Source organism: Pan paniscus, chromosome 20, assembly GCF_029289425.2.
Source record: "Pan paniscus chromosome 20, NHGRI_mPanPan1-v2.0_pri, whole genome shotgun sequence".
NCBI classification, from domain to species: domain Eukaryota; kingdom Metazoa; phylum Chordata; class Mammalia; order Primates; family Hominidae; genus Pan; species Pan paniscus.
The window spans coordinates 62,272,781-62,293,846 of NC_073269.2; the positions used below are offsets into that span (position 1 = coordinate 62,272,781).

Here is a 21,066-nt window from a genome sequence, read left to right on the forward strand (position 1 = left end):
GCCATACTCATTTCCTTACCCACCCCTGAGGCTTTTGTTGGTTTTTACAGCCCTGGTTCACGTCTTGGTCCTCCAGCCCCTTTAAAGGATTGTGTAGAGCGGTAAGGGAAATGTTTAATTCAAATTACGTGTATATAGAAGTGTTTAGATATGACAGTCCGAAATTCGTTCTTTCTCAAATAATCTTCCTTCTTAATTTCATTGCCTAAGTTGAGAGTCTTTGTCTTCTGTGTTTTGCTTTCAATTTCCATGTATCCAGGTGGTTTATGTTAACTCAGAAGGGGGAGAAAAACCTAGAAAATCTTAATTGTTCTGTGGTCAGGATGTAAGCTTTTAAACGTGTGCTCAGAAATAAGTATTTTTCCATTTACCTATAGTCAATATTGTCCCTAAATAGTTATAGGAATGTGTAGAAAAGCTTATTTTCTTGCTATGGTTCTATTTTGAGCAATACAGCACATAAACTTCAATGTTCTATCATCAGTGTTCACGTGTACCTAGTTTTTTGGTCTTCCATGGATGGGTAATTGTAAGAATACCTCAATTGTTTTGATGAAATTCATTTATGTCTACTTATCTTCTACTAAAATGATTTTTTAATGGGAGGTACTTTTTAGTATTTGGTGATTTTTGGTGTGTGTGTGTTAGACAAAGTCTCCCTCTTTTGCCCAGGCTGGAGTGCAATGGCGTGATCTCTGCTCACTGCACCCTCCGCCTCCCAGGTTCAAGCAATTCTCCTGCCTCAGCCTCCCGAGTAGCTGGGATTACAGGTGCCCGCCACCACGCCTGGCTAATTTTCATATTTTTAGTAGAGACGGGGTTCCCCCATGTTGGCCGGGCTGGTCTGGAACTCCTGACCTCAGATGATCCACCCACCTCAGCCTCCCAAAGTTCTGGGATGACAGGCGTGAGCCACTGCGCCCGGCCTTTTTCAGTATTAATTTGAAAGAGCAGCAATACGAGAAGGTGTGGCGGGAAGTGTGTCCTTCCCTGCCCCCATAGTGTCTCTTCCCTATTTTCTGCTCATCACCCAAAGACATTCTGCGCACGTGTATGGCGTTAAGAGCCTTACAGATGGGGCAACTTTCTGTGCTGATGTGCGTTTTTAAGGATGCAGGGCACGTTGGTGCTTAACCCACCTGTTATTAATCGACTCCTAAATGGTCTTCAGTCTAGCTGTTTTACACACGGCTGGGTCTAATTGTATTTAAAATGGATAAAGATTGCTAAAGTACCGTCCAAAAAGATGGCACCCATTTACACTTCCACTAATGTAGGAGCACCTTTTCCCTCACCCATCACAAAGCAGGGTCCAGTGACACATTGTGGACATTGTCAGCCTCACATGTCAAACGTGGTACATCATTTTGACTATTTACCTTATCAGTAATATTTTTTTTAAAGTACATTTAAAAGTCATGCCGTTTCTTTTTTTTTTTTTTTTTTTTTTTTTTTTTTTTTTTTTGAGACATTGTCTTACTCTATGCCCAGGCTGGAGTGCAATGGTGCGATCTCAGCTCACTGCAACCTCTGCCTCCCGGGTTCAAGCAATTCTCCTGCCTCAGCCTCCTGAGTAGCTGGGACTACAGGCACACGCCGCGATGCCCGGCTAAATCACGATGTCCGGCTAATTTTTGTATTTTTAGTAGAGATGGGGTTTCACCATGTTGACCAGGCTAGTCTCGAGCTCCTGACCTCAGGTGATCCACCTGCCTCGGGATCCCGAAGTGCTGGGATTACAAAAGTCATATGCAGTTTTTTAACTCTTCAAAATCCTTCTAATAGGCTGGGCACAGTGGCTCATGCCTATAATCCCAGCACTTGGGGAGGCCGAGGCAGGTGGATCATTTGAGGTCAGGGGTTTGAAGACCAGCCTGACTAACATGGCGAAATCCCCTGTCTACTAAAAATACAAAAATTAGGCCGGGCGCGGTGGCTCACGCCTGTAATCCCAGCACTTTGGGAGGCCCAGGCGGGTGGATCACGAGGTCAGGAGATCGAGACCATCCTGGCTGACACGGTGAAACCCCGTCTCTACTAAAAATACAAAAAATTAGCTGGGCGCAGTGGCGGGCGCCTGTAGTCCCAGCTACCGGGAGGCTGAGGCAGGAGAATGGCGTGAACCCGGGAGGTGGAGCTGGCAGTGAGCCGAGATGGTGCCACTGCACTCCAGCCTGGGCGACGGAGCTAGACTCTGTCTCAAAAAGAAAAAAAGCCAGGCATGGTTGAGGGTGTCTGTAATCCCAGCTACTGGGGAGGTTGAGGAAGGAGAATCACTTGAACCCAGGAGACGGAGATTGCAGTGAACTGAGATCATATCACTGTACTCTAGCCTGGGCAACAAAAGCAAAACTCCATCTCAAAAAAAAAAAAAAATTCCGCTGAGCTGTTGATCATTATCATGGATTGGAAGAGCTGTTTATGTAATGCATTCTTTGTCATGTCTCAAATTTATTTGCAGCAGTTTTTTCAGTGGGACTTTAAAGATTTGTTTGTTTTTCTGGAGTGAGGAGGGTACTGTATTGAATTAATCTGTCATCTTGTCTCTTTTATACCATTTGATTGAGACCTTCTATTCCATTTGCTCATTATTTGGGGGCTAAATGTAAAGTAGGAATTCATGAACATAAATATTTCAAAATTTAGCCCCCGGAAATGGTGACCTTCTATCGTAGATGTTAAAGTGCAGCCTAGACATCAACAGAATGAATATCATTCTTCTTAGAATTCTCTTGTCTAGTTTTGGCTTTTCATAGAAACATTGAGTTTCTTGTCCTGATAACATTATCAGCAGGACTTCTTGGATGATGATATACTGATGGAGGATCACTGATGTGTTGGGAATCTGCCTCTGCCTCACCACATTGAGCCTTTTATCTAGTAGCCACATTTTAAAGCTCTCAAAACAGAGATGCCACTTTTCTAAATTATGCATGTGTTTTACCTCTATAGTTGCTGTTCATTTGATCTCACGTTTAACTGGTTATTAGATTTTGTATGGGATTTCATAGTTACATTTGTTACCAGCCCAATTTAATAACTACATATAATTTAAAATTGAGTAATTTATTAGGCATACATACCTACATACAAATGTTAATTTTCACCTTTTTTCCACTTTTATACCTCTTCTTTATCTGATTGCTTTCCTATCAAATATAAATTAGGTAAATATAAATAATAGTGGAATATCAAATATAAAGAATAGGGAGAGAGTACAAAACTGAACGGAAGTGCTGACAGCTAACATTCTTTTTTTACCTTTTAGTTTTGGGGGTACATGTGAAGGTTTGTTACGTAGGTAAACTTGTGTCATGGGGGTTTGTTATACAGACTATTTCCTCACCCAGGTATTAAGCCCAGTACCCAGTTGTTATTTCTTTCTGCTTCTCACCCTCCTCCCACCCTCCACCCTCAGGTAGACCCCAGTAGCTGTTGTTCCCCTCTTTGTGTCCATGTGTTCTTATTTAGCTCCCATTTATAAGTGAGAACATGTGGTATTTGGTTTTCTGTTCCTGTCTTAGTTTGCTTAGAATAATGGCCTCCAGTTCCATCCATGTTCCCGCAAAAGACATGATCTCATTCTTTTTTATGGCTGCATAGTATTCCATGGTGTACGTGTACCACATTTTCTTTATCCAATCTGTCCTTGATGGGCATTTAGGTTGACTCCGTGTCTTTTCTATTGTAAACAGTGCCACAGTGAACATTTGCATGCATGTGTCTTTATGGGAGAATGCTTTATATTCCTCTTAGTGTATATACCCAGTGATGGGATGGCTGGGTCCAACGCTACTTCGGCTTTTAGCTCTTTGAGGAATCTCCACACTGCTTTCCACTATAGCTGAACTGATTTACACTCCCACCAACAGTGTATAAGCTTTCCATTTTTTCCTGCAACCTCAGCAGCGTCGGTTTTTTGACTTTTTAATAATGACACATAACATTCTTATGGGATTCTCTGTAGGGCTTGTATGTCAAATCCAGCCCATTGCCCGGTTTTGTAAATAAAGATTTATTGGAACACAACTTTCCCCCTTTGCTGACAAATTGTCTACAGCTACTTTCCCAGCGCAGGAGCAGCTAAGCAGGGGTGGCAGAGAGCAAACGTCCCCAAAGCCGAAAATGCCTGGCTCCTTCTGGGAGATTTGCTGACCCCTGATCTTTGCCAAAAATAGATACATTTGCTGCAGTTTTTCCTTTATTTTAGGTGACACATAACTGTACATATTTATGGAGAGATTTTTGTTTTGAAATGAATTTTTGCTCTTGTCGCCCAGGCTGGAGTACAGTGGTGTAATCTTGGCTCACTGCAACCTCTGCCTTCCAGGTTCAAGCGATTCTCCTGCCTCAGCCTCTTGAGTAGCTGGGATGACAGGCGCACCACCATGCCTGGCTAATTTTGTATTTTTAGTAGAGATGGGGTTTCTCCATGTTGGTCAGGCCGGTCTTGAACTCCCGACCTCAGGTGATCCACCCACCTCGGCCTCCCAAAGTGCTGGGATTACAGACGTGAGCCACTGCGCCCGGCCCGAGTGATATTTTGATTCCTGTATACAATGTGTCATGATCAAATCAGGGGACTTAGCATATTCATCACCCCAAACATTTGCGTTGTGAACACTCTGTCCTCCCTTCTAGCTTTTTGAGAGTGGACAATAAGTTATAGTTCACCATATTCACCTGCAGTGCTGCAGAACACCTGCACCCATTTCTCCCTTCTACCTGTAATCTTAGCACCCATGAGCCATCCTCTCCCCCCTCCTCTCCCCCTCCTCTCCCCCTCCTCTCCCCCTCCTCTCCCCCTCCTCTCCCCCTCCTCTCCCCCTCCTCTCCCCCTCCTCTCCCCCTCCTCTCCCCCTCCTCTCCCCCTCCTCTCCCCCTCCTCTCCCCCTCCTCCCCCCCTCCTCCCCCCTCCTCCCCCCCTCCTCCCCCCCTCCTCTCCCCCCTCCTCTCCCCCCTCCTCTCCCCCCTCCTCTCCCCCCTCCTCTCCCCCCTCCTCTCCCCCCCATTCTCCCCCCCACACCCCTCTCCCTCCTCTCCCCCCTCCCTGCCTCCCCCCACTCCCCTATCCTCTAATACCCACAATTACATCCCCTACTTCCATAGTCCCATTTGCTCAATTTAACTCCCACATATGAGTAAAATACATTCCGTATTTAGTTTCCCATGCCTGGTTTATTTTGCTTCACACAATGAACTACAGGCTGTAGCTCACATGAAGAGCTAGAGGCTCATCCATGTTGTCACAAATGGCAGGATTTTTTGAAGGCTGAATCATGTTCCCTTGTGGGTGTATACCACGTTTTCTTGATTCATTTGTTGATGGACAGTTAGGTAGATTACATATCTTAGCTATCGTGAATAGTGGGGTGGTAAACATGAGAGTGCAGACATACCTTTGATATACTTCGGGTAAATCACCAGATCGCTGGATCATAGGGTATTAATCTATTTTCAGTTTTTTGAGACACCTCTACACTGTTTTCCATAATGGCTGTGCTAATTTACATTTCCACCGACAGTGGAAAGGAGTTTCTTTCTCTGCATCCTTGCCAGCATTTATTTTTCATCTTTTTTGATAATACCCATTCCAACTAGAGGGAAATGCAAATCAAAACCACAGTGAGATTGTGATGATGAGTAATGTTGAATCTTTTTTCATATCTGTTGGTCATTTGGATGTCTTTTGAGAAATGTCTGTTCAGGTTTTTACCCACTTCTTAAATGGATTACTTGGAGTTTTGCTATACAGTTGTTTGAGTTCTTCGTGTATTCTGGGTATTAGTTCCTTGCCAGATCATTATTTTGCAAATATTTTCTCCCATTCTGCGGGGTTTTTTTGGGAGGGGGGACAGAGTCTTGTTCTGTCACCAGGCTGGAGTGCGGTGGCGCCATCTCAGCTCACTGTAACCTCCAACTCCCTAGTTCAAGTGATTCTGCTGCCTCAGCCTCCCCAGTAGCTGGGATTTCAGGCACGTGCCACCACACCCAGCTAATTTTTGTATTTTTAGTAGAGACGGAGTTTCACCATGTTGGCCAGGATGGTCTCGATCTCCTGACCTCATGATCCACCTGCCTTGGCCTCCCAAAGTGCTGGGGTTACAGGCCTGAGCCACTGTGCCCAGCCAGGTTGTCTCTTTACTCTTGGACTATTTCCTTTGCTGTACAGAAGCTCTTTAGTTGGATATACTCTTATTGGTCTATTTTTGCTTTTGTTGCCTGTCCTTTTGAAGTCTTAGCCACAAAATATTTGCCTTGACTTGTATTCAGAAGAGCTTTCCCTATGTTTTCTTCTGGTAGTTTTATTATTTCAAGTCTTATATTTAAGTACTTTATCTTGAGTTGATTTTTGTATATGGTGAGAGACAGGGGTCTAGTTTAATTCTGCATATGGTTATCCCGTTTTCTCAGTACCACTTAGTGAACACAGTGTACTTTCCCTAATCTTGGTGCCTTTGAAAATGAGTTGGATGAGTTCATGCTCTTTGTAGGGACATGGATGAAGCTGGAAACCATCATTCTGAGCAAACTATCACAAGGACAGAAAACCAAACACCGCATGTTCTCACTCATAGGTGGGAATTGAACAATGAGAACACTTGGACACAGGGCGGGGAACATCACACACTGGGGCCTGTCCTAGGGCGTGGGGCTGGGGGAGGGATAGCATTAAGAGAAATACCTAATGCAAACAATGAGTTAATGGGTGCAGCAAACCAACATGGCACATGTATACCTGTGTAACAAACCTGCACGTTGTGCACATGTACCCTAGAACTTAAAGTATTAAAAAAACTTAAATATTAAAATATTCTAACAAGTCCTGAAAAATACATTAAAAAAGAAAGAATTGGCTATAAATATATGGATTTCTGAATTATCTATTCTGTTGGTCTGTCTGTTTTCATGACAGTGCCATGCTGTTTTGGTTACTATAGCTTTGTGAAGTCAGGTAATACGCCTCCAGCTTTCTTTTTGCTCAAAATTGTTTGGGCTATTTGGGATCTTTTGTGGTTCTATACAAATATTAGGATTGTTTTTCTATTTCTGTGAAGAATGTCGTTGATGTTTTGATAGGGATTGCATTGAATCTGTAGATTGCTTTGGGTAGGATGGCCATTTTAACAACATTGTTCTAATCCGTGAACATTAGATGTCTCCATTTTTATCTATCCTCTTCAATTTTTTTCAGTATTCTGTGGTTTTTACTATAGATATTTCTTAGCTCCTTAGTTAAATTTATTTCTAGGTACTTTTTTGTAGCTATTATAACGGACATTGCTTTCTTTTTCAGCTAGTTCATTATTAGTGTTTAGAAATGCTGTTTTTATGTTGAGTTTTGCATCATACTGAGTTCATTTATTATATAAAAACTTGCATCATACTGAAAAATTTATCCAAAAATCAACATTTTTGTATGTTGATTCTGCAACTTTACTGAATTCCTTTATCAGTTCTCTGTCTTTTGGTGGGGTCTGTAGGCTTTTCTAAATGAAAGATTATATTGCCTGTAAACATGAACAATCTGACTTCTTCAATTTTGATGCCCTTTGTTTCTTTTTCTTCCCTAATTGCTCTGGCTAAGACTTCCAGTACTGTGTTAAATAGGAGTGGCGGAAGTGGGCACCCTGTGTGCCAGTTCTTAGAGGAAAGGCTTTCTTCTTTTCCACATTCAATATAATGCTAGCTGTGGGTTTGTCATACATGGCCTTTATTGTTCTGAGTTATGTTTCTTCTGCGTCTTATCATAAAGGGATGTTGAATTTTTTTTTCTTTGTTCATCTTTTCTTATAGTTTAAGTTCTAGGGTACATGTGCACAACGTGCAGGTTTGTTACATATGTATACATGTGCCCTGTTGGTGTGCTGCACCCATTAACTCGTCATTTACATTAGGTATATCTCCTAATGCTATCCCTCCCCCCTCCCCCCTCCCCCCACAACAGGCCCCCACAACGGGCCCCCCACAACAGGCCCCTGTGATGTTCCCCTTCCTGTGTCCAAGTGTTCTCATTGTTCAGTTCCCACCTATGAGTGAGAACATGCAGTGTTTGGTTTTTCATCCTTGCGATGGTTTGCTCAGAATGATGATTTCCAGCTTCATCCATGTCCCTACAAAGGACATGAACTCATCCTTTTTTATGGCTGCATAGTATTCCATGGTGTATATGTACCACATTTTCTTAATCCAGTCTATCATTGATGGACATTTGGGTTGGTTCCAAGTCTTTGCTATTGTGAATAGTGCCACAATAAACATACGTGTGCACGTGTCTTTATAGCAACATGATTTATAATCCTTTAGGTATATACCCAGTAATGGGATGGCTGGGTCAAATGGTATTTCTAGTTCTAGATCCCTGAGGAATCACCACACTGACTTCCACAGTGGTTGAACTAGTTTACAGTCCCACCAACAGCGTAAAAATGTTTCTATTTCTCCACATCCTCTCTAGCACCTGTTGTTTCCTGACTTTTTAATGATCACCATTCTAACTGGTGTGGGATGGTATCTCATTGTGGTTTTGATTTGCATTTCTCTGATGGCCAGTGATGATGAGCATTTTTTCATGTGTCTGTTGGCTACATAAATATCTTCTTTTGAGAAGTGTCTGTTCATATCCTTTGCCCACTTTTTGATGGTGTTGTTTTTTTTCTTGTAAATGTTGAATTTTATCAAATGCTTTTTCTGCATGTCTTGATGATCGTGTGGTTTTTGTCCTTCAGTCTGCTGATGAACCACCCTTGCATCCTTGAGATGAATCCCACTTGATCATGGGGAATGATCTTTTTGATGTGTTCTTAGATTTGGTTGGCTAGAATTTTGTCAAAGATTTTTGTATCTATGTTCATGAGAGACGTTGGCCTGTAGTTTTCTTTTTTGTGTGTCCTTTTCTGGTTTTGGTATCAGGACAATGCTTGGCTCATAGAATGAGGAAGAATTCCCTCCCCTTCAATTCTCGGAATAGTTTGAGAAGAATTGGTATAAGTTCTGTAAAAGTTTAAAAGGTAGCTGGGCATGGTGGCTCATACCTGTAATCCCAGCACTCTGGGAAGCCAAGGTGGACATATTACTTGAGGACAGGAGTTCGAGACCAGCCTAGCCAACATGGTAAAACCCCATCTCTACCAAAAATACCAAAATACCAAAAATTCTGGTTAAAATACCAAAAAAATAGCTGGGTGTGGTGGCTGGCACCCGTAATTCCAGCTACTTGGGAGGTTGAGGCAGGAGGATCACTTGAGCCCAGAAGGCAGCAGTTGCAGTGAGCTGAGATTGCACCACTGCAGTCCAGCCTGGGTGACAGAGCAACACTCTATCTCAAAAAAAAAAAAATTAATTTGAAGTATATCTAGTCCTGGTTTGTAAAGTGTTTCTGTTGATACTATTTATACATCCATTGAAGCTATATATTTTTTTATTCTCTGAATGTTGAAGGTAGGGAGCAGGAAGTACTATCTACTCTTACAAATGGTTTTATCATAATCAAAATAATCAAAACAACCATGGTAGCATACACACACAAAGAAAACATCTTTTCCTGGAGGGTAGGTAGGTTAATGAAAACCTTGCCTCTTTTAATGAAATTAAGTAGGAATTCCAAAGATTGGATTAGATTTATCTTATCTCAGTCCTGAATTTCAGACATTCTAAAATTATAAAAATACAAGAAACCAGGTGTGGTTGTGTGCACCTGTAGTCCCAGCTACTTGGGGAGTCTGAGGCAGGAAGATCACTTGAGCCCAGGAGTTCAAGGCTATATGGTGAGCTATGATAGTCACCACACTCCAGCCTGAGGGACAGAGTGAGACACTGTTTCTAAAAATATATATGAGGCCGGATGTGGTGGCTCACGCCTGTAATCCCAGCACTTTGGGAGGCCGAGGCAGGTGGGCCACAAGGTCAGGAGTTCGAGACCAGTCTGGCCAACCTAGTGAAACCCTGTCTCTACTAAAAATACAAAAAATTAGCCGGGCATGGTGACAGGTGCCTGTAATCCCAGCTACTCGGGAGGCTGAGACAGGAGAATTGCTTGAACCCGGGAGGTGGAGGTTGCAGTGAGTTGAGATTGTGCCACTGTACTCCAGCCCGGGTGACAATGCAAGCCTTCGTCTCAAAATATATGTGTGTGTATATATATATGTGTATATATATATATACACACACACTTTAGCCTCACCTGCAGATTGACAAATTGAAGCAATCCTAAATCCACTTTTATTTTTAATTGACAATAATTGTATATATTTGCGAGGTACAATGCGATGTTTTGATATATGTATACATGGCAGAAAAAAGCTAACATGTCCATCGCCTTAGTTACTTTTTGTGGTGAGGATGTTTAAAGTCTACTTTTAGCAATTTTGGAGCATATATTAATAATCTTTTCTTGAATTCCATGGCAGGTTAAATACATCATCATTAACTCTAGTTGCCATGCTGTGCAGGGGATCCCTAAAACTCATTTCTCTGACTGAAACTTGTTTGTACATTTTCATCAATATTTCCTTTTTCCCCATTTTATCCCCCAGTCTCTGGCAACCACCATTCTTCTCTCTGCTGCTGTGAATTTAATTGTTTTAGAATCCACACAATTGAGATCCTACTAAATCTTTTTTTTTCTTTTTTTTTTTTGAGACAGAGTTTTGCTCTTGTTGCCCAAGCTGGAGTGCAATGCCGCAATCTTGGCTCACTGCAACCTCTGCCTCCCAGGTTCAAGTGATTCTTCTGCCTCAGCCTCCCGAGTAGCTGGGGTTACAGGTGTGCACCACCATGCCTGGCTAATTTTTTGTATTTTTAGTAGAAATGGGGTTTCACCATGTTAGCCAGGCTGGTCTCGACCTCCTGACCTCAGGTGATCTGCCCGCCTCGGCAGTAGCGTCGTAAGCCTGAGCGCTTGTGTACCGTAACATACTCTTCTGCTCAGGACGTCTCGGTCTGGCAGGTAGCTTTAGAGCAGGTGGCGTTCAGGGTTCCCATGCATGCTCTGTGCCAGCCCTTCTGACCGGCTCACTTGTTGCTTCACTGAAACCCCACAGTAACCCTTGAAGAGGCAGGTACTCTGATTTCCAGCTTCCAGAGGAGAGCCCAGCCTTAGACGTTCAGTTACTTTCCATGGGGATGTTATCATGAAGGTTGCAGGAGGACTTGAACTTGGAGCTGTTGCTCTGCTCTGAGCATCACATGAGTCGACAGCCTCTTAGAGTTGAGTTACCTATGAGGAAACTGACCCTCAGCCTTGGTACCATGACACACGGATCGAATTCCCTGCCCTCGCTGCTGTCTGCTGCAATGTTATTAGCAATCCGTTGCAGCAGAACACTCCCCGGGGTAGAAAGAAAGTGAAAGAATGCAGGAAAAAGCCTATTAGCTTCTCCAGGGAGGTGGTCAACCCATGACAGTTGTCCAGGGACTGCCGCCTCCCCACTCTTTTCAATGACAGTTGTCCAGGGATGGCCACCTCTACACTCTTTTCAATGACAGTTTTCCAGGGACGGCCACCTCTCCACTCTTCTCAATGATGGTTGTCCAGGGACTGCCACCTCTCCACTCTTTTCAATGACAGTTGTCCAGGGACGGCCACCTCTCCACTCTTCTCAATGACAGTTGCCCAGGCACGGCCACCTCTCCGCTCTTCTCAATGACAGTTTTCCAGGGACTGCCACCTCTCCACTCTTTTCAATGACAATTGTCCAGGGACTGCTACCTCGCCACTGTTTTCAGAGGCCCTTCCTATAAAGAGGATATTCATGATAACATGTCCCCTGTGTCCCAGGGGAAAACGTGTACCCACATATATCACCTCATGTTTTTTTTTTTTTTTTTTTTTTTAAGACAGAGTCTCATTCTGTCACCCAGGCTAGAGTGCAGTGGCATGATCTTGACTCACTGCAAGCTCCGACTCCTGGGTTCACACCATTCTCCTGCCTCAGCCTCCCTAGTAGCTGGGACTACAGGCACCCGCCACCACGCCCGGCTAATTTTTTGCATTTTTAGTAGAGATGGGGTTTCACCGTGTTAGCCAGGATGGTCTCGATCTCCTGACCTCGTGATCCGCCCACTTTGGCCTCCCAAAGTGCTGGGATTACAGACGTGAGCCACCGCGCCCAGCCACCTCATCTTGTAAAGCATATTAAATTACTAAATCAGAACAGGGTTAGAAATATTCAAACTTGGTCGGGTGTGGTGGCTCACGCCTATAATCTCAGCACTTTGGGAGGCCGAGGCTGGTGGATCATGAGGTCAAGAGATCGAGACCATCCTGGCCAACATGGTGAAACCCTGTCTCTACTAAAAACACAAAAATTAGTCAGGCATGGTGGTGCATGCCTGTAATCCCAGCTACTTGGGAGGCTGAGGCAGGAGAATCGATTGAACCCAGGAAGCAGAGGTTTGCAGCAAGTAGAGATCATGCCACTGCACTCCAGCCTGGGGACAGAGTGAGACTCTATCAAAAAGAAAAAAAGAAGAAGAAAATATTCAAATTTGGCTGGGCGCAGTAGCTCATGCCTGTAATCCCAACACTTTGGGAGGCCAGGGGTAAGAGGATTACTTGAGCCCAGGAGTTTGAAACCAGCCTGGGCAACATAGTGACACCTTGTCTCTACTTTTTTTTTTTTTAAAGGCCTGGTGCAGTGATAGCAAGCCTGTGGTCGCAGCTACTAGGAAGGCTGAGGCGGGAAGCTTGCTTCAGCCCAGGGGTTCAAGGCTGCAGTGAGCTGTGACTGCACCACTGCACTCCAGCCTGGGCAACAGCAAGACTCAGTCATTTAAAAAAACAAACAAACAAACAAAAAACACCACAGCTTATTGAATAGATTTTAGCTACCATGACATCTCTAGGCTCTTGTCTCCCACCTCTACCCTCCTTTAAATATTTTCTTCTGTGTATTTTATAATTTATCTTCTGACTCTCCTAATTAATTGAAGTAATCTCAGCAAGCCCATCTTAAAACTTTCCCATGGAAAGAATGGTAGGCAGAAGGAAAGACGGGGGCTAAATACTGGGGACAACTTTGTCCCTGCAGGTCAAGGGAGTATAAAGCAGGTGCCCCGTCTAAGCAAGCAGAGCCAAAAATCCGTGTTAACAGAAACCCTGCAGGCTGATTTTTACCTTGGTGGGATGCTTCCAGTTCCAGGGAGGTGACATGACAGGACCTTACTGTGTATCTGCAAGTTTAGCTCAAAAACTATAAACGCACAGATGGCAAGCAAGGGTGAACTCACACCAATACCACCCCTCAGACAATGACAAGCTGCTGTCTACCTGAGTCTTTAAAATGTTTTATTACATGGTATTCCTTCGATTGCTTTGTCGTCTACCACAAAGTAATGGTGGGGGGAAAGAAGATTTGCTCAAACTGGCCAACCAGTACTGGCTGTCAGTATTTATAGGGCTCTTACAATGACAAGAGAAAAGGAAATTTGAGAGATTTAGGAATTATTCCTGGGGCCTTATAACAATGGCTACATTTTGATGTCATCATAGACCAGGCTTCTAGACAACTCAGAGAGGTAATTGATAGCAGAGGTCCTGGACGTGCACCTATAAAATGAGTTAGCAGGTAGGGATAGAATTGGTCCTGATGGTGATTTACGACATTAATCTTTTCATGTGCTCATTAGCCATTTGCGTAGCTTCTTTGGAGAAACGGATATTCAGACCCTTTGCCCATATTAAATTGGATCGTCTCCCTTTTAGTGCATGTATATTATCTAGATATAAATCCCTTATCAGATATGACTTTTAAGTATTCAGCAGTTTATTTTTACACCAAAACTGTTTACTGTGTTTATGGAACCTGATGTTAACCGGTGTAACAGAAATCAACTGATCTAAGAACCCTGTAACTGGTTATTAGTAACTGGTAGGAATCTATTTGCCAGTGGTTTTTTTTTTTAATTTTATTATTATTATACTTTAAGTTTTAGGGTACATGTGAACAAAGTGCAGGTTTGTTACATATGTATACATGTGCCATGTTGGTGTGCTGCACCCATTAACTCATCATTTAGCATTAGGTATATCTCCTAATGCTATCACTCCCCCCTCCCCCCACCCCACAACAGTCCCTGGTGTGTGATGTTCCCCTTCCTGTGTCCAAGTGTTCTCATTGTTCAATTCCCACCTATGAGTGAGAACATGCGGTGTTTGGCTTTTTGTCCTTGCGATAGTTTGCTGAGAATGATGGTTTCCAGTTTCATCCATGTCCCTACAAAGGACATGAACTCATCCTTTTTTATGGCTGCATAGTATTCCATGGTGTATATGTGCCACATTTTCTTAATCCAGTCTATTGCTGTTGGACATTTAGGTTGGTTCCAAGTCTTTGCTATTGTTAATAGTGCGGCTATAAACTAGAATGGCGATCATTAAAAAGTCAGGAAACAACAGGTGCTGGAGAGGATGTGGAGAAATAGGAACACTTTTACACTGTTGGTGGGACCGTAAACTAGTTCAACCATTGCGGAAGTCAGTGTGGCAATTCCTCAGGGATCTAGAACTAGAAATACCATTTGACCCAGCCATCCCATTACTGGGTATATACCCTAAGGATTATAAATCATGCTGCTATAAAGACACATGCCAGTGGTTTTTTGTTTGTTTTTTGAGATGGAGTTTCACTCTTGTCCAGGCTGGAGTGCAATGGTGCAGTCTCGGCTCACTGCAACCTTCGCCTTCCAGATTCAAGTGATTCTCCTGCCTCAGCCTCCTGAGTAGCTGGTATTACAGGCATGTGCCACCACTCCTGGCTAATTTTTTTATATTTTTAATGGAGATGGAGTTTCACCATGTTGGCCAGGCTGGTCTTGAACTCCTGACCTCAAGTGATCCACCTGCCTTGGCCTCCCAAAGTGCTGGGATTACAGGCGTGAGCCACTGCACCTGGCCATTGCCAGTGTTTTTGAGTATGACATACTAGCTAAGAGCATCTGTGGCATGCATGTCCAATTTTATTCTAAGATGCTGTTTGGGAACTAAGGGTACAGACAACAAAATGTCCCAGCACTGATGTCTAGTAATAGGATAAACAGATATTGTGGCAACAAATGCTTCGTCCATGATGAATTGAAAACAGAAGGCCGTTCATCTAGTGAGGTGATTGACATTAGTTGTATCTACTTGAGAATTTGCTGCAAGATCCTCTTTTAAGTCTTGTCACTCTTTCCACAGGTCCTACTTGCTCTATATTACCAAAGAATCCACTTTTCCCCCAAAACCTGAGTTCTCAGCCTTGTATCAAGATGGAAGGAGACAAATCGCTCACCTTTTCCAGCTACGGGCTGCAGTGGTGTCTCTATGAGCTAGACAAGGAAGAATTTCAGACATTCAAGGAATTACTAAAGAAGAAATCTTCAGAATCGACCACATGCTCTATTCCACAGTTTGAAATCGAGAATGCCAACGTGGAATGTCTGGCACTCCTCTTGCATGAGTATTACGGAGCATCGCTGGCCTGGGCTACGTCCATTAGCATCTTTGAAAACATGAACCTGCGAACCCTCTCGGAGAAGGCACGGGATGACATGAAAAGTAAGCGAGACTTGGGACAAGTCTAGGGCAGGGAGGGGAGGTGATTTCAGGTTCTCATGGGAACAGGGAAGAATCGTTGTTCAGTAACCGGGTCCACCTCTGCAGTGTGAGTCTGAGCCGTGAGAAGGATCTCATTGGTCATAGTCATTGGCTAGAAATCATTGTAGTCTCTAGCCTGTAAAATAATGGAGGAGGGAGAAATGGGTAGACAACGGCTCCACCCACACGGACTTCATTGAAGTTAATAGGATTTGAGTTGTAAGTGCTAAGCTTGAGCTCTGGCGCTATCACGGGTCGGTTGTGAGACTTCGGGCATGTCTCCTTTTGTTCTGACCCTTGGATCCCACATCTTGGAACAGGAAATGTGTTACTGTGTGTGCCATTGCAAAAGTTCAATAATGTGTAATGCATAGAAAGTGGCTAAGAACCTCATTGGTTGATAACACTGGTAGTCGTTTGGTGCGAGTCTCGTGCTTGGCCGTGGGATGAAGGACTGAGGTTCCAGGTGCTCATCTGAGGCTTGGACTTTCTTGGGCTATTGGTGTCCGTAGTGCAGCAAGAATTCGGATCAGATTCTATGATTATTTTAGGGTACTTAGGAGAAAGGTCATTTAGAAAATAGCAGTTCTTTTTTATCTAGAGAATCTCTCCAACTGTAGACTGAAAACAAATCCCTTGACTGAGCCCTTGAATTGGCCCTACAAATACAGGTGTGGGCTGGATGCAGTGACTCACGGCTGTGATCCCAGCACTTTGGGAGGCTGAGGTGGGTGGATCACCTGAGGTCAAGAGATCGAGACCAGCCTGGCCAACATGGAGAAACCCCGTCTCTACTAGAAATACAAAAAATTAGCCAGGCGTCGTGGCACATGCCTGTAATCCCAGCTACTCAGGAGACTGAGGCAGGAGAATCACTTGAATCCAGGAGGCAGAGGTTGCAGTGAGCCGAGATCATGCCACTGCACTCCAGCCTGGGCAACGGAGTGAGACTGTGTCTCAAAAAAAAAAAAAAAAAAAAAAAAAAATATATATATATATATATAATATATACACACACACATATACACACACATATACACATATATTTTTATATATACACACATATATTTATATATACACATACACACACATACACACATATATTTTATATATACACACATATATTTATATATACACATACACACACACATACACATATACACATATATTTTTATATATACACACATATATATACACACATATATACACATACATACACACATATACACATATTTTTTTATATACACACATATATTTATATATACATATACACATATACACACACATATACACATATATTTTTATATATACACATATATTTGTATATACACATATACACACACATATACACATATATTTTTTATATACACACACATATTTATACACACACACGCAGGTGGCATGCCTATACACATATATATTTATACACACACACACACACGCAGGTGGCATGCCTGTACACACATATATATTTATACACATGCACACATGCAGGTGGCATGCCTATACACACATATATACTTATACACACACACACGCAGGTGGCATGCCTGCACATCCGTGACCTGGATGCAGCTCAGCAGCATTAGCTGCAAAACGCTTCAAGGGCTCTCTCTCCTGAGCTTGGAAAGGCCCAGTGTGGAGGGCATGAGGGTATTATTCCCAGGAAGAGAGTGCATAAAAATGAGAGCTAGGGTTTATCAAGTCAGCACTGCACTGAAACTGTCATGTCCCCACCATCTGACTCTCAACCCCACCCAGTGAAATGGGTTCCCCATGGCTGAAGCTGTGATAGAGGATCTTACAAGTTACATAACTTGACCAACTTCATGGGCTAATAAGTGGCAAAGATGAGATTGATTGTTGAACATTCATCTACCGTGGCATATGTTTAAATTCTCATATGTCTAGTGTCAGAGATTTGCAGTTTTCCATGAGGTAGAGAGAAAGAAATGGGCAACTTTAAAAATGAATGGTAGCCATAAAAAAGGATGAGTTCATGTCCTTTATAGGGACATGGATGAAGATGGAAACCATCATTCTCAGCAAACTATCACAAGGACAGAAAACCAAACACCGCATGTTGTCACTCATAGGTGGGAATTGAACAATGAAAACGCTTGGACACAGGAAGGGGAACATCACACACCAGGGACTGTTGTGGGGTGGGGGGAGGGGGGAGCGATAGCATTAGGAGATATACCTAATGTAAATAACGAGTTAATGGGTGCAGCACACCAACATGGCACATGTATACATATGTAACAAACCTGCACGTTGTGCACATGTACCCTAGAACTTAAAGTATAATTTTAAAAAAAAAAGGATGGTATAGGCCAGGTGGTTGTGGCTAATGCCTGTAATCCCAGCATTCTGGGAGGCCAAGGTGGGTGGATCATTTGAGGTCAGGAGTTTGAGACCAGCCTGGCCAACATGGTGAAATGCTGTCTCTACTAAAAATACAAAAATTAGCCAGGCATGGTGGCACACACCTGTAATCCCAGCTACTTGGGAGGCTGAGGCAGGAGAATCACTTGAACCCGGGAGGTAGAGGTTGCAGTGAGTCAAGATCGCGCCACTGCACTCCAGCCTGGGTGACAGAGCGAGACTCCGTATTTAAAATAAAATTTTTTTTTTTTTTGAGACGGAGTCTGGCTCTGTTGCCCAGGCTGGAGTGCAGTGGCGCAATCTCGGCTCACTGCGAGCTCCACCTTCCGGGTTCATGCCATTCTCCTGCCTCAGCCTCCTGAGTAGCTGAGACTACAGGTGCCCGCCAGCACTCCTGGCTAATTTTTTGTATTTTTAGTAGAGAAAGGGGTTTCACCTTGTTAGCCAGGATGGTCTCGATCTCCTGACCTTGTGATCCGCCCACCTTGGCCTCCCAAAGTTCTGGGATTACAGGTGTGAGCCACTGCGCCTGGCCTAAAATAAAATTTTTTAAAAATTGTATATAAAAATGTCTTATGGCTGGGCACCGTGGCTCACGCCTGTAATCCCAATACTTTGAGAGTCCTAGGCGGGTGGATCACTTGAGGTCAGGAGTTCAAGACTAGCCTGTCTAACACGGTAAAACCCTGTCTCTACTAAAAATACAAAAAATTAGCCAGGTGTAGTGGCAGGCACCTGTAATCCCAGCTACTAGGTAGGCTGAGGCAGGAGAATCGCTTGAAGCTGGGAGGCGGAGGTTGCAGTGAGCTGAGATTGTGCCGTTGCACTCCAGCCTGGGCGACAGATTGAGACTGTCTTTTTTTTTTTTTTTATAGAAAGTCTTACAGTTCCTATTCCAGATGAGAGGGAAGTTTAGAATCACTTCCTAGAAGGAGTAAGCTTTAGACTGAGACAAATGAAGAAGAGGAGTTGGCCGAGTTGCCTGAGCATGGTAGAGAAAAACATTCTGAGCATAAAGTCGAGGCATCCCAAAGCCTTTAACAGAGGGTTTGGCTGGGCCACGGAGAATGAGCAGGAGGTGAAGACGGAGGGACTAGAAGTCAGACAACATGGCATCTTGAAAATACTTGTAATAGCAAGTAGAAGCAATTACATAGTTTGAAAGGGGTGGTAATAGAAATCATCAAACTTTCATTTCAGCACTGTTGCAAAAGTGTTGAGTGACCCAGAGGGAGTTGTGGAATAAACACAGGGAGACGAGTTTGAGGTCTTTCTACTGTCCATGAGATAAATAAAGGTGGCTTGGAATAGGGTGATGGCACAGAAAGAAGTAGAAATGGAAGATGCTTCCGAAGTGTACAAGACAGTTTGTGTGTGTGTGTGTGCACGTGTGTGTGTGTGTGTGTGTGTGTTTGAAACAGAGTCTTGCTCTGTCGCCCAGGCTGGGCTGTCGCCCAGTGCAGTGGCGCGATCTCGGCTCACTGCAAGCTCCGCCTCCCGGGTTCACGCCATTCTCCTGCCTCAGCCTCCCTGGTAGCTGGGACTACAGGCGCCTGCCACCACGCCCGGCTAATTTTTTGTATTTTTAGTAGAGACGGGGTTTCACCATGTTAGCCAGGATGGTCTCGATCTCCTGACCTCGTGATCCACCTGCTTCGGCCTCCCAAAGTGCTGGGATTACAGGCGTGAGCCACCGCGCCTGGCCACAAGACAGTTTTTAAGAACTAAATGCAGAGAGAGAGAACGCAGTGTCATGGGTGATCCCCAAGTTTCTGGCATGATAAACTGGGTGGATGGGGTTCCATGGCCTCACCTCATGGAAGAGATGTTTTGCAAAAAGTAGATTGGGGGATGGGTAGTCAAGCTTGGACCTTGTAAGTTGTTGAAGGTACCTGTATTTGGGTAACTCATAGGCATCTAGTGAGTCATTGACTAACTGGGTCTGGAGTTCAAGACAGGTCTTGAGGAGGACTCCTGAAAAGAAAAATCACCATAATTAACCTCATTGTGTGACTTACCCAAGGCCATCCAGCAAAATGGCCAGAGAATTCATAAACCTCTGTTTCTTCAGTGTGCTTCTGCTGGCTCAGGAAAGTCTGACTCTGTTGTCTCCGTTATAGGCCAATCATGGAATAAACTGAGATCCTGAGGTTTGTCTTGGTTCCCCTCCATAATTTGGACACAGGACATTCTTATCCTTGGCTTGGGTAATTACAGTGACTTCATTGAGGCCAATCTCCCTTTTTCTTTGTCTTGCAGGACATTCACCAGAAGATCCTGAAGCAACGACGACTGACCAAGGACCAAGCAAGGAAAAAGTACCAGGTTAGTGGGGTGGAGTTGGGGGAAATAGGATGTGCTTAAAGACACATGGCAGCCAGTTTGCATCTCTAGGGGTTAGAATCATGACTTCTGATAGTCTAGTGTTCTTTCTAGTCTAACTACCCTACCATTAGCTGATCGGATAGGTTCTGAGGATCTGGTAATTCTGGTATTTCTCTTTCCAAGTTGAAGAGTTCTGTGGCCTGGGGCCAGGCCCAGTGGCTCACACCTGTAATCCCAGTACTTTGGGAGACCGAGGCGGGGGCAGATCCCCTGAGGTCAGGAGTTCAAGACCAGCCTGGCCAACATGGTGAAACCTCGTCTCTACTAAAAATACAAAAAAATAGCCAGATGTGGTGGTGGGTGCCTGTAATCCCAGCTACTTGGGAGGTGGAGGCAGGAGAATCGCTTGGACCTGGGAGGCAGAGGTTACAGTGAGTCAAGATCACGCCACTGCACTCCAGCCTGGGTGACAGAACGAGACTCCATCTCAAAAAAAAAAAAAGTTCTGTGGTCTTCAGGCTTTCTTAAAACTTGAGGACTTCCCATCATCTTCAGTTTGGGTAACCTTATGACCCCACTATGACAAGCTCCTCCCAATAACCCAGTGGGAGGCTTTGGTGGAAAGAATCAGATAGCATGAAACCAGATTCAGTACAATTCCCCAAACATTTGAGCACTGACCTCATGCCAGCCACTGCTCTGCATATTTACAATACATCGTTGGCCGAAGCACACGTGTTCATGAAATTCACACGTTGTGGGACAGGAAAGACAAA

At 43.9% G+C, this 21,066-nt stretch overlaps 1 protein-coding gene across 1 annotated transcript in view; it reads left to right on the top strand.

Annotated features, from left to right (window-relative positions):
* The first annotated feature begins 10,197 nt into the window (after positions 1-10,197).
* Positions 10,198-21,066, top strand: part of NLRP5 (NLR family pyrin domain containing 5) — a 63,688-nt gene continuing 52,819 nt past the window's right edge. The window contains exons 1-4 of the mRNA XM_003809864.5: positions 10,198-11,173; positions 11,367-11,387; positions 15,159-15,538; positions 20,225-20,290. Coding sequence (XP_003809912.3) covers positions 11,133-11,173; positions 11,367-11,387; positions 15,159-15,538; positions 20,225-20,290 — 508 coding nt within the window. The 5' untranslated portion in view covers positions 10,198-11,132. The remainder of the gene's footprint in view (positions 11,174-11,366; positions 11,388-15,158; positions 15,539-20,224; positions 20,291-21,066) is intronic.